The sequence below is a fragment of the Penicillium canariense genome (genome assembly GCF_028826845.1).
Source record: "Penicillium canariense strain IBT 26290 chromosome Unknown utg000006l_segment0_segment0, whole genome shotgun sequence".
Taxonomy (NCBI): Eukaryota; Fungi; Ascomycota; class Eurotiomycetes; order Eurotiales; family Aspergillaceae; genus Penicillium; species Penicillium canariense.
Genome location: NW_026622733.1, coordinates 2,156,873 through 2,169,434, shown reverse-complemented (window position 1 = coordinate 2,169,434; position 12,562 = coordinate 2,156,873). Strand labels below are relative to the sequence as shown.

Genomic DNA, 12,562 nt, shown 5'->3' with positions numbered 1-12,562 from the left:
TACAGCTAGCTTGTACGCTACCACCCCTGAGGAATTTATAAAATAGCTGGCTCTATTAAACTGAACCCAAATTCTCGATAGAAGCATTCCCTTTTACCTGGACGCTTTGTAAGGAAAGCTTTCGCCGAACCCATCCCAGACAATTCTCCCACAAAAGATCTTCAGTAGTCAGCGCATCAAGCAACTCAGATATCAAGGCTTGTCCGCTATCTCGAGCCCACCATCGCTTTTCACCAAGTTCGCCGAGTAGAAGGCCCCAATGTGCGAGGATGAGAAGCGCAAATGGTGATCTTCTTCGAATGCTATGCACATAGGCATTATCCACGGCAGCGAGCCATGCCAGAACCGGGGCTGGATCTGACGAGCATGCAAATTTCATGAAACAGTGTCGGAGATGATTGATGACATCTCGATTAATAATGTACTGAGTCTCATCCCCATTCAGCCTGATCTGTTCATTCAATGACAATAACTGATCCAGTGCGGAATCTGTATCATCGTCTAGTTCGGCAGATGTATCTTTCCAAAATTCGCCCTGGGAGAACAATTGTAGATGAATCCAGGGTTGACCAATCGTCAAAATTTTCTTCACCCCCTGGAGGAGCTCAAATGCAGTAATGATATTTTCAATCATCTTCCCCACACTGTCGTTGGTTGCAGTCAACTGTGGCAGCGCAAGGCTAATTGCTGTGGTCACGACCGATTCCGCCAACACGGCATCATATTTCTCGGGAGTAAGGTTGTCAATCGCATTGCGGAACGGCTCAAGGCTCATGTTATGGTATTCAAGACCTGCGTCGATATAGACCCGTGCTTTTTGCGGCTCGAGTGTCGTGGCGATATGGAGCGAGGCTAGTGCCATAATCCCGTGCATGAGATATCGGTGCTTCAGTGCCAGGCGTGGGACATGCTTTTGCCATGTAATTTGTTCTGATTCACTGACACAGAGACTGTGATATGTTTCTGTTGCAAACTGGTGCATCAGCTCCAGCTCATCGACGCCAAGCGTAGCGCCATACGGTCCAACGAGCGCTCCGGGGACGACTGTATTTGTTTGGATAGTGTCCTGACTGGGCCGACGGGCATTGGCCGAGATACATGCTGGTACAACTCTGGAATAAGTGCAGCCTTCCAGTTGTCGCACTATGCAGTTCGTACACGGTGGTCCCTGCTCGTCACATTTTACTCGCCGCCGTCGGCAGTGGTCACACCCGTACCGTGATTTGGTGTGAGCTCTGCGGGGCATCGCGTACCTAATTCCTGGGTCGATCAATTACTTCGGGAGGGAGACGTACGCAAGAAAGTTCTTGGGAATTTTTGTGCCCGACCTTCCCCGCACGATCGAGATCGCACGCTTGTGCGATCTCCGGTGTCGCATTACGTCATAGCATGCGGGATCGGCGATTTCACCGAAGCTTAGGACGATTGTCTTCTTAAAATTAGATTTGTCAGAATACAGGCGAAATTATTCAGGGAGTTGCGTTCGCGCTGGAAATATATAATTCGTTGTGATATAAATGCATGACTTGGCTAGGCAAGGCCATCTCTTCAAATGCCCGTGTCCTCCACTGGCACGCACAACAGCTGGGCCGTTGAAGAATGGATATGCGAATGCGAATTAGAATATATGAAAAGTAGCATCACTGCATGACGAACGCAGCTGCAGCAATAAATGCGCCAAGCACACCGGTAGTGCCAGTCCCCATAAGTACGCTCGCCTCGTTGAACGCCGGCGACGTAGTGGCCCCCGCGGTCATTGAGGAGGTAGTCTTCGAGCTGGTCAAGGACATAGATATGGTCGAAGTCGGTTTTCCAGACATGCTGCTTGACGTGACAGCTCCCATTCCCATGCTTCCCGTCATAGCACCAACCTGATAAAGCCAAGCGCTGTCAGTCTACCAAGGCATTTTTGCAAGGACAAATTTTAGCTGACAAAGAGAACGAAATTGAAAACAGAACAAAGGCAAAAACAAGAATAGCGAGCAGAAAGGTTAAGGTCAAATTACCTCAATGATAGCAGGGCCAGCTAGAATATTATCGTCCGTAGCCTGAGTGTTGCCCTGGGTAAGAACAACATAACTCTGGCCAGAAACGCCACTTGGAATAGTTACGGTGAACTTCCCATCACCACTGCTATTCAGTGGGGCCCAAACAGGACCAGTGACGGTGATAAATGCAGCAAAGACATTGCTCATATCCATCGACGTGTTGAAGCCGGGCCCGGCCATGACCGCAACCTGGGAGCCATTCATGGCTGGTGCCGTTGCGCTCATTGTGAGAGACGGGAATGCCTTGACGGGTAGCTGCTCGTTGGTCGATGGACAAGAGGCAATGAAAGGTGAAGCGACCGTGAAGACCTCATTGAAATCAAGAGGGTTGTCAAATGCCTGTGCAGACGGGGCCTCTCCAAGTGTAGCTCGCAGGTAGGCGCTGTGGCGGGCTTCAACAGTCAAGATGCTACCAGCCGCTGTGAGGTACGCGGGGTTCATAATTGAAGCGGCGGCACCGAGGTAGGCGCTAACACCAACACCTAGAAAAAGTTAGGGTTCAGTTCAACAAAGGCGAGTTTGGGTATGTGGCTCACCTTCCAAAACATTGCCGAGGGCAAGGAAGGACAGGACATCCGTTGACGGGAAGACATAAGTGCAGCGCTCTACAGGCTTCGCTCCAGCAGCTGAACCATAAAATTCATCAGCTCAAGCTGTTCATGAGGTCAAATATTACGTTTCACGTACCAGCCAGAGCTTGGGTCAGGAAAGCCTCGTGGGTCGTTTCATCCATAGCAATCGTCTTCAGGTTAGTGTAGAAGGTGCTATCCAGGCCGGCATCTATAAAGTCCTGCTCCGTGTAGTTCTTGAGGCCTTCCTCGTAGAAGGTCGCTTCGAGATGCTCGAGAGTCAGAGCATAATTGAGAATATCGGCTATCAATAAAGTCGCATTAGAAGAAGCGTTCTTCGAGAATATTCACTGGTAACATACCGTCAGAGATGGCTCGCTTCGCGACTGGATTGGCATGAGCCAGAGTCAAGGCTGCACCAAATACAAGCGTGGAGGAGAGCTTCATTTTGGCAGAGGTGATGATAATGATGGATATGGTTTATAAGAGCCTTGTGATATACGGAAAGTTGAGACAAAGACAGGGTGCAATCTGAAAGTATTTATATGGCTGAGCTGCTGGGCCCCTTGCCCAATCTGACATCACCGGGCCCTTCTTGATGTTTGTGCATTTACCCAAACCATCCAGCCGACTCAATCGAGCCAGAATTACCTCCCCAAGGCAGCTCGGCAGTGGCAGTGTAGATTATGATCTACATCATCGACTACTTCATCGACGGAAAGCAGGGGTGCCTTTTCAAAGTTCAGCTACTGACAAATCCCCGAATCTTTCTAGTGGAACCTAAACTAGATTCCCAAGGGGCTAGTTAACCCTTTTCAACATAGCAAAGCATAGCTCTGTAACATTGATAGTCTTTCATTGGTGCAGCGTGCGCGGTTCGTCTGGACCAGAGTTCGCGAGCGCGGGCGCGTGGGCTCGTCCTGTAGAGTCCCGGAACGCGGGATCCAATCGGAAGGGGGAATAAACGAACGAGAACGAACGCGACCGACAGGGACCGAGTCCAATTATTTCAACCCATTTTCGATAGCACAGATTCTGAATAAATAATACGATAACCTCTGAGAGTGGCCCAACAGGCCCTTCGAGGCACCCCTTTCTATACTATCAAAGAGAAAAACCACTCAGTCAGTTATAACAGCGTAAATATCCTTCCAATCATTCAACCCCCCGACTGCGTTTTGGAGTGTTTGTATGAAGACCCCACATTTTTTCCGAGACCTGCCACAGCCATCTTGGAAGGGGGGTAGAATGGTAGTAAAGTGAAAAATAAACAGAGGATCGACAATGGATAGCGATTCGGAAAATGAAAGATATCGCCTCAAGTTGCTTGATAATCAACGTATGACAAGCATAGAACCACAGTATTTGGGCGAATGCGCATCATATTAACGGGTATTCGTTAACAATGACTTCCATGAAAGAGGATCCGGAATTCACCGAAGAGCTTCGTTTTCATTCTCGGTCAGCCATTGTGTATTCTGCTCCTCAATGATGATGCTAGGTGAGTCCTTAGTTTATTGGAGCCCATCAGAACAATATTACGCTCTCCGGGGTTGATTGATCACTGACTTACTCTGCGGGCGCTCGTAGTTTGTACTGTCCGCTCAGGAATGAGAATCTAATATGTCTTAAGTGCTGCCAGGGGAAGCACACATAACTCTCAAGGGTACAATCCGGGCTTTGAGACACAGTACTTTCAAAGCCACAATGATTCATCTGCAGACCAGAACCGTGCAGACGAACTGCTGCCTAGCCGCTGGAACCGGATCGGTCCGACGCGATTAATCGGTATTGTACAGGTGCTGGGACTTGGTCTTGTCAGCTCCACGCCTTAACTCCGTCCGACTCAGCAGACTTGGCAAGGAAGAAGTTGGGGTTATCTGTCAAGCAAATTATGAAGGTCTTTTTTACTTAGACTATATCAAAAAAGTGGCGAAATAACAACTGCCTGACTGAAAGTCCGAGCAAGTGTATAAACCTTGAAACTTGTGTTCCTTTACAAGGTCCTAATAGAGTTTGTTGAATGTGATTCGCTGCTGAACAACTTCGGCCTCAGGTCCGTGAATTTCCTAATACCTTGGCATGCCCCAAATAGTTGGTATTTCCGGCAAGAAAATATTTCAGCATGCTTCGATCCTCATCGAATCCTCATCCAAGGCGAGTATCTCCTTGTCCATATACGATCCAGTCATACGAGCCACGGCCCGCAATCCAATCTTTGCTAGAAAACCGGCCGTCTTGTATTAAATCAGCAATTTCCGTGAAAGGCAAAAATATGAATCAAACCGAGCTTTGTGCATTATCAACATCCCAGATTGCATGCTGAAGTGCTTCATGAGCATCTGCAAACCGAGCGAAGAATGAACCTCGAAAGCCACAAGCACGATGTTTATTTTCATGGATTAGCTCTTGCTGACTGACTGGTTTGAAACTCGGTTGATTCGGTCTGGGCCCATCTGTAGTAATCGTTTGGTCTAATCCTGTTTCTCTTCAACTCTCTATTGCGTGATCTAGATTTCAGAACTTTGATTTGAGGGTATTGTGCCGACTTTTCTCGGCTGTTAAGTCGGTGAATACTTTGTTGTTAGGAGTGATGCATGATGTTCTGATATTGACCTTGGCTTATCGCTCGATCAAGGAGGATGGCGACACCAGCTGTGAGATGGGCCTGAGGGATGTGTTACGATACAAGTTGATGTACTGAAGACTTGATGAATCCAGAGGTGAATCGAAAAATCAATATAAAGGGCAATGATAAAGTGGAGCGTGAGGTTACTGGTAATAGAACCTAGGCACGTTGTGTTTTGGTTGCTTGGGAAATAGCTGTATCAATAGATGCTTTTCTCCTTGTAGCTGCCCATAAGTGTTTGATCTTTTGACAATTGGTTATTAACTGTTGAATCGGCTATAGAAGCTATTCACATGACACATTTGTACACTATCTACATAGTTGAGAAAGGCTCGTGCTCATGCCAAGGTCACTTAAATGGCTGCAACTCATCTCCAAACCCTTCCTTGAGCTTTGTCGCCATTTCCTGAGCTGATTTCATAGCATCCATAATACCGCCCTGCATAAAGCGGTGCTATATTTACAAGTCAGCATTATTCTCGTGGCAAATATTTTCGATTGAAAGGGAGGTGTCCACGAACTTGAAAGATTCGCAAGCGTTTGTCATGGAACACAAGAAAGCGTTTCTTTCCATCTTTGCTTTGACCATACAGAAATTCAGTCGATACGGTGACAGTGCAGACATCCTGATCTGTCTTCCCCATATCAAGAGCTTTGAAAGCGTCTACTCTATCCTTCGCAATGAAGAGAAGACCCGAGTCTTCCGGGTCGGTGCCTGCGGCCAGTTAGACGACTGTTGACCTCATAGTCTACCCTTCGTATGCCCTCACTCTGGGTGGTCTCACTCTTGGCATTGGTGAAGGAAACACGGTAGTAATCTGTTTTGTAGATTAGGAACCTCTGGCTCCATTCCACAGTCTGGATGGCCCATTCGGGGGTCAAGAGCACGCTAATCACGTCCCCCTTGTTGACACCCATTCTGAATATTTGCAAGCTAACCCCAACAGCGGGATTTTTTTTTTGAAGAAGTTTGAGATTCTCGGTGGTTGTTTGAGTTCGTTTTCAGTTCTACAGTCTTTATTTTCCATGAGATAACCAATTATATATCTGAGTCCCTCGCTTAGGTTTAGCTTCCAGTTCTATTGGCTGCAGGGGCCTGTCGGTGATGTCCGATTCAGTTCCACTTGTCATGTCATGTAGGTTATGCCCACGCGTGGAGCTCAGGATCTCCGCAGAGCCAAGATGTGGGACTAGCATCAATTCATGAATATGGGAGCTAGCAGGCGAGGCCAGAACAAAATATCTCGGCCCCGATTCGCTCCCGCAAAATTGTAGTGTGCGAGACCACCAGCTGTGGCTACCGGTTTGTGGCTGAGATCGCCGGTCGGGGCGATAAACCCCAATTTCAACACTCCAGCCCGACTGCCCCTCGTGGCGAAGCCCTGGGCACTTTTTAGTGCTTACTGAGGAAAACTTCCGGGAAGAATCGTAGCGATTCGGCGAAAAGGGTTCGAACGTATTTTGGGAGGTTTTGCGCCAGTCCCTGGCTTGTGCCTTGGGGAGGGCCAGTTGGGATTTCGCCGTCTGCTTCGTTTCCTAAGGTCACCGTGGCCACTGGCGTCTAGCGAACCAAGCCAGACCTCGTGGTGGGCGGATCGAGCGCTGCGTGGGGGGGCGGGAGGGCCAGCCGCGTCTGTGAGCGCGTTCCCTCCGCACTCGCTGCGCTTCACCGGCATCTTGCCTCGCAGAGGAGGCTGGACGAGATTGGTTAATAGACTGGAAATACTTACCTCTCACCTTTAGTAGGAGCTCGAGCTGACCTCATTGGCTCTTATGGTTCATGCTAATGCTGTCTCAGAGACCGCTGACTATAAGCCGAAGGCGGGGCACTAGAACTTGAAGGCACAAAGAAAGCGCAAGCGCCGGGTCATCAACAGAAGGAGCCGCCGCCCGCTTTGTACCCCTCACAGAAGACACGAAGGTTTTACAACTCCCAGACAAGGAAAACCTGGCAAATTACTATTGAACTACAGAAAATGGAAAAACTCTCCATACTCTGCTTCGGCGACTCCCTAACATCGGGTTATTATCGTTACGGACTCGAGTACCACTCATACGCGATCAAACTCAAGGAGATCCTCGAAGCCAAATTCCCTGACACCAATGTCCACATCGAGGTGGACGGGGTCCCAGGCGATTTTGTGGTATACCCCACGGGTGATTTCTTGCCTCGCATACAAGATCAATGTGCGAAAGCCAAATTCGACTGGGTCATTATTCTCGGAGGAACCAAGTATGTTCATCTGTCGCAGACAGGCCGCGCCTTTTTGCTAATGGCTCCTTTCTTGCAGCGATTTGGGAGACGGAAATCGAGCCGATATGATTTACTTCGCGCTAGAAGACTGCTGGCGTGTGGCTCTCACAAGTGGCGCGAAGGTTCTCGCCATGACAGTACCTGATTGTGCAGCCAAACTCGAAAGCCTAGAAACGAGACGCAGTACTTTAAATTCTAATATCATGGAACGCGAGTCTGAGAATTTGTGAGTCTGCCGGGTTTGGGAAATCCTGAGACAATTCGTTAACTTGTTATAGCCGTGTCGTTGATTTGCATAGCAAGATTCCCTATCATTCTGCTACGGAGAACTTCCAGGACGAGATCTTTGATGATGGATTACATTTTACTGCCAAGGGATATGAGCTTATGGGAAGTGTTGTGGGAGAGCGTCTGGTGGCTCTGATCGAAGAGGAACAGGGCAGTAATGGCCAAGCCTACACTAAGCTGTAGGGGCTCTCTCTAGAAGAGAAACTGTCGAGCCTACGAGATACTGAAATATCAGCTTCTATTATCGATGTGCAAAATTAACCGACTTTCTTAAGCATCTGCAAAGTCAAGCCTTGGAACTAGACGAGCCATGTTATCTATGTACAATATTTCAATTCCTCGGATTTTCCAGCGAACAACTTATTGGCTGCTTAGCCCCTGCCTTAGGGGCTTATATTGACCGGCCTCTCTATAAAAGCAGAAAGACTCAGTCAGCCTCTGGACTTCGAAGTAAAACTTCCACTTCCCTGATCAAATCAAAAAAAAACTTGTATCAACATGAATGTGGCTGTCAGTGCTGTGCGCGAGTGTCGTGCACAAGGTCAGTTACACAGGTCTCCAAATATTATTGTTGGGGATCCTTTGAAGCTGTGCACTTGAGTCTTTACGGCACCTTCGCCATCTATGACAAAGTCGCGGCCGATGCGTTCAACAAGGAAAGTCGAATCATTTGCAACAACTTTCAGTATTTGTCGGATCCGGTGCCGAAAATGAAGAATCTGGTAACGGCACTGATTTATCGTTATTTCTTGTCGCTGGAGTTATTGAGCAGTGGCAGAAAGACGACCCATCCCAGATGACCAAGGTAATATCTCCAACGTAAGCACTATCGATTCTTATTGAACGTTGTTGACCTGCGTTGTAGTACGTGGAAAGGTTTGGTATGGGAACTTGCCTGGGCACATGATTCGACAGTAGTTTTCAATCCCAAACTTGGGTTCACTTGGGCTCACCAGATTGCGGCATGGATGGTTTTGTCTCGCTCGAGATGTGGGCTGCATGGGATGAATTTCTACAAAATCAGGATTTGACCGGAGTCGTTCGTTCTAGCAATGATAAGAGAGAGCAGAGTCGTTTCAAACGTAGAACGGCACTTCTGTGGGTGAAGCCGAGGACATAGAGTGCAACGTAATAGGAGACCGGAGAAGGCTGGGATAGAAGGAAAGAGGATGAGAAAGGAGATGGGGATATATTGTCCAAAACCCGACTGGCATGGTAGGTGATGAAATGAGGTCACCTCAAGATGTATTTGATATGTATCGCTGAGTGGTATGCGTGATTCAAGTATTCGCTTGTTCAAAGTCTTTCGGGGGTCAAACGACAACTGGGGTAATTGGTGCCTTAGGTGAAAAGGTTAACGGCGCTGTGGCCCTGGCCTATTGCGTTGGCGTAGAGAAACGATCCCCGGTCTCGCCTCTAGGTTTGTCGGTTCAAAGCGCACAGGTGAGACACTGAGCCCCAAACCCATGTGGAGAAGGCGACCGGGGGTGGGTGGGGGCCGGATGACAGAGGCCAAGCAAAAGCCGATAGCCGAATTATTATCTTGTTGTGCCACTTTGCAAACAACCTCGATGAATTATCCTACGGTTATGGTGCCTCCCAAGCTTCTCGCTTATCAAGATGGGTTGGTGGCTACAGCTCTTACCACTGTGAAGTTGGGTAAAAAGGTCTCCGCGAACCTGAATGGAAGGACGGAAACCCCGGCAATGGACGCCGATCCCAATTAATTGACTGGATCGAGTTCCGTCAATGAGGCAGTGAAGAGAAGAACCAATGGCACGTGCAGGGGCCATGCTTGGGAACCTGATTGGCCAGTCAGAACTCAAAATTCCACGTAGACGACTCGGTTATGGCCACAACAACAGCAACCACTATGGTGTGGTATGAAAATAGTAGTATCTCATACCCGCCGGCTTGGCTTGGTCAACAGATTCCCGTACCTGACGGCCGCCAGGAACAGACCCCGATAGACTTTTTCCGGGTGGGGCCCTGACGTGAGACCCTGCAGCCGCGTCCGTGATGGAGACTCATAGCCAAGTCGTGAATGGCCCACTCGCGGACTGCCTGCAGCTCCCTACTTGTTTCTGTATCTTCCAGGCTTTTCGGTGGGTTACTTCCCCTCCACCGAACCCACAGATGCAGCTCGAGGTTCCCTTGTAAAGCCACCGGTGGAGTAGGTGCGTTCGCTTGCCTGCTCCTGACCTTCCGGGCATCTTTTATGTAGTCCCTGCTCGCCTGTGGCACTGTTAGCAGTTTATACCCGTTGCTTCTTGTCCTTCATTCCCGGCCTGCTGGCTTTTTGCTATATCGAATTGCCCTCAATTCTTACCATTCGTTTCCCTCTCGGGCTTGTACTCACTCTGCCCACTCAACTTTCGTTTTCAATCTATCAACATCCAGCATTTACAGCCTGCAAGACGAATCTGACCTGGATTTGACCACCCTCGCTAAAATCTTGCATCGTTCACATCACACTTCGCTTTCTATCCTTCACTTTACACCTTGACATCCTACCAGCAACACATCAGAATGAAGTTCGCTTCTTCTATCACCCTCGCCTCGCTCCTGGCTGCGGCTCAGGTTAGCGGCGCCGTGCCTCATGTCCCCCGTCATTCCTCGTCTTCGGCCCCTGCTGTGAGCGGCCCTCCTGAGGACCGTTCGTCAACTCCTTCGCCCCTTCCGTCGACTGTGCCTACCCCCGCCTCTTCGGTGGCTTCGTTGACCCCGTCCAGCTCTGGTCCTCGCTCTTCTGTCTCGGTGTCGGTTCCTACCATCACCTCGACCATTTTTGCTGGCAGCTCCTCGGTCCATGGCTCGACCGGCATTCCTAGCTCGACTGGTCTTGCCAGCTCGTCGGTCATGCCTTCTTCGGTGACCAGTATTCCCCTCAAGATGACTACCTCGACCATCTACACCACCAGTGAGGTGACCATCACCCAGTGCGCCACTACCGTGACCAACTGCCCGGCAGAATCGACCACCGTCGTGACCACGACCATTCCTGTTACCACCACGGTCTGCCCCGTCACCGAGTCTGAGTCGGCTACCCCCAGCACCTCCGCTCAGGTCAGTCCCACCTCCCCCAGTGCGTCCAAGCCCAGTGTGACTAGGGCCCCGTCCTCGTCTGCTGCTCCCTCGGCCCCGGCCCAGGGCTCGACCGTGACCGAGGAGATTTACACCACGACAACCATCTGCCCGGTGACTGCTACCATGACCTCGGGCTCCAGTGTGATCACCTCAACCTACAGCACTATCTCGACTGTGACTGTAACCCCGTCGTCTGTTGCTCCTTCGGCCCCGGCCCAGGGCTCGACTGTGACCGAGGAGATCTACACCACGACAACCATCTGCCCGGTGACCGCTACCATGACCTCGGGCTCCAGCGTGATCACCTCGACCTACAGCACTGTCTCGACTGTAACCGTGACCCCGTCTGCGTCCCCCAGTGCTACAACTATCACTTTGACCCCCGGCACTGGCTCGAGCTCGACCCCCATCCCCGAGGAGTCGGCTACTACCGTCACCACATTCGAGACGACTACTATCTGCCCGGTAACCGCAACCATGACCTCAGGCTCCAGCACCTACCTGTCGACCTACAGCACCGTCTCTACTATGACCATGACTAGTCCCATCCACTCGACCACCGTCTCCACCGCCAGTGCCACTGCTACCCCCGTGGGACCCGCCACCAGCGTCGTGCCCAGCGGTAGCAAGTCTGTCGTACCCAGCGGTTCTCGCTCCGCCAAGCCCAGCAGTTCTCACTCCGTCATACCCAGCAGCACCCACTCCGCTGGCATCACAAGCGTCCCCAGCAGCACCCCCGCCGCCTCGTCGACCATGCTGAGCACCATTCGCCCTAGCTCCGTCTCCAGCACGGGCACCAGCGTTTCACCCAGCTCCTCGCCCGCGTACAATGCCGCCATCTCGTTGAGCGCCTCTTCAGGTTTGTGGATGGCCGTCACCGCGGTGCTGTCCCTCCTCGTCCTATGAGCCGGTTAACTTCACGGCATATTTCGACCCGTGGCCCTCAATGAATCTCTTCATCTAGTGCCGTTGACGGTTGAAAATGGGATCTATTCATGAATTTTCTTTCTTTTTTAATGTGTCCTGACCATTTTGTCTTGGCTCTTGCCTCGTTCTTGGGCCAAGATGGAATATGCCTGGACTTTGGTATTAGTTATTCGTCCTCTATTTACAATGCGGTCGAACTCGCATATTTTAGTGGTTTTCCTCTTTCAATGTACTTCATTCTGATTTCTAGTTTTGTGAAGGTTCGAATAGTGTAAGATGTATCCAAGACGATGTAGGCAACGCATGCATCTAGGGCTGATTAGGTAGCGGCATGGATTAGACATGTGACCACATCATCCGCCCAAAACATTCTAAACCTTTTGCATACCCTGTGTCTTGAATCGAATGGCTGTGGTATTAGCTGTAGCAGCTTCTGGGCGTAGCTTGTCAATGGGCGTCTAGCAAGTTGCTGGTATAAACTACGTACAGCGGCGCACTGATCAGGTGAGAAAAAGGCTAGCTCATGTCAGCATTGCCGAAGCATTATAACTATGCCGACCTCGCCATACTGTCCGTGACGTTCAGACAGAATTAAGACAGACGCAGGAGAATAAAGGTCGAACAGATCTACTGTATGCTGCAGGTAAATACAATGATAGGGACACGCATGAACTTTTTATTCAATATTCTTCATCAATATCAACATCGTAGCAAAACATCAAACTTTACAATCCGTGCAAGGCTTATGACCCGTTCGGGT

At 50.0% G+C, this 12,562-nt stretch overlaps 5 protein-coding genes across 5 annotated transcripts; 2 read left to right on the top strand and 3 right to left on the bottom strand.

Annotated features, from left to right (window-relative positions):
• Positions 1–55: 55 nt before the first annotated feature.
• On the bottom strand, positions 56–1,246 carry N7482_008750 (Zn(II)2Cys6 transcription factor domain-containing protein; the record flags this gene model as incomplete). The annotated part of the gene is made up of 1 exon (XM_056690874.1): positions 56–1,246. One exon carries the CDS (start codon positions 1,244–1,246, stop codon positions 56–58), a length of 1,191 nt encoding a protein of 396 aa, XP_056540639.1.
• Positions 1,247–1,640: 394 nt separating this feature from the next.
• Positions 1,641–3,064, bottom strand: N7482_008749 (ferritin-like domain-containing protein; the record flags this gene model as incomplete). The annotated part of the gene is made up of 5 exons (XM_056690873.1): positions 1,641–1,871; positions 2,007–2,530; positions 2,585–2,674; positions 2,736–2,921; positions 2,980–3,064. The coding sequence occupies 5 exons, from the start codon at positions 3,062–3,064 to the stop codon at positions 1,641–1,643; spliced, it is 1,116 nt and encodes a 371-aa protein (XP_056540638.1).
• Positions 3,065–5,595: 2,531 nt separating this feature from the next.
• Positions 5,596–6,164, bottom strand: N7482_008748 (uncharacterized protein; the record flags this gene model as incomplete). The annotated part of the gene is made up of 3 exons (XM_056690872.1): positions 5,596–5,700; positions 5,768–5,961; positions 6,017–6,164. 3 exons carry the CDS (start codon positions 6,162–6,164, stop codon positions 5,596–5,598), a joined length of 447 nt encoding a protein of 148 aa, XP_056540637.1.
• Positions 6,165–7,222: 1,058 nt separating this feature from the next.
• On the top strand, positions 7,223–7,971 carry N7482_008747 (SGNH/GDSL hydrolase family protein; the record flags this gene model as incomplete). The annotated part of the gene is made up of 3 exons (XM_056690871.1): positions 7,223–7,479; positions 7,538–7,726; positions 7,779–7,971. 3 exons carry the CDS (start codon positions 7,223–7,225, stop codon positions 7,969–7,971), a joined length of 639 nt encoding a protein of 212 aa, XP_056540636.1.
• A 2,346-nt stretch (positions 7,972–10,317) lies between these two features.
• Positions 10,318–11,781, top strand: N7482_008746 (uncharacterized protein; the record flags this gene model as incomplete). Its single annotated transcript, XM_056690870.1, has 1 exon — positions 10,318–11,781. The coding sequence occupies one exon, from the start codon at positions 10,318–10,320 to the stop codon at positions 11,779–11,781; it is 1,464 nt and encodes a 487-aa protein (XP_056540635.1).
• Between the last annotated feature and the right edge of the window lie 781 nt (positions 11,782–12,562).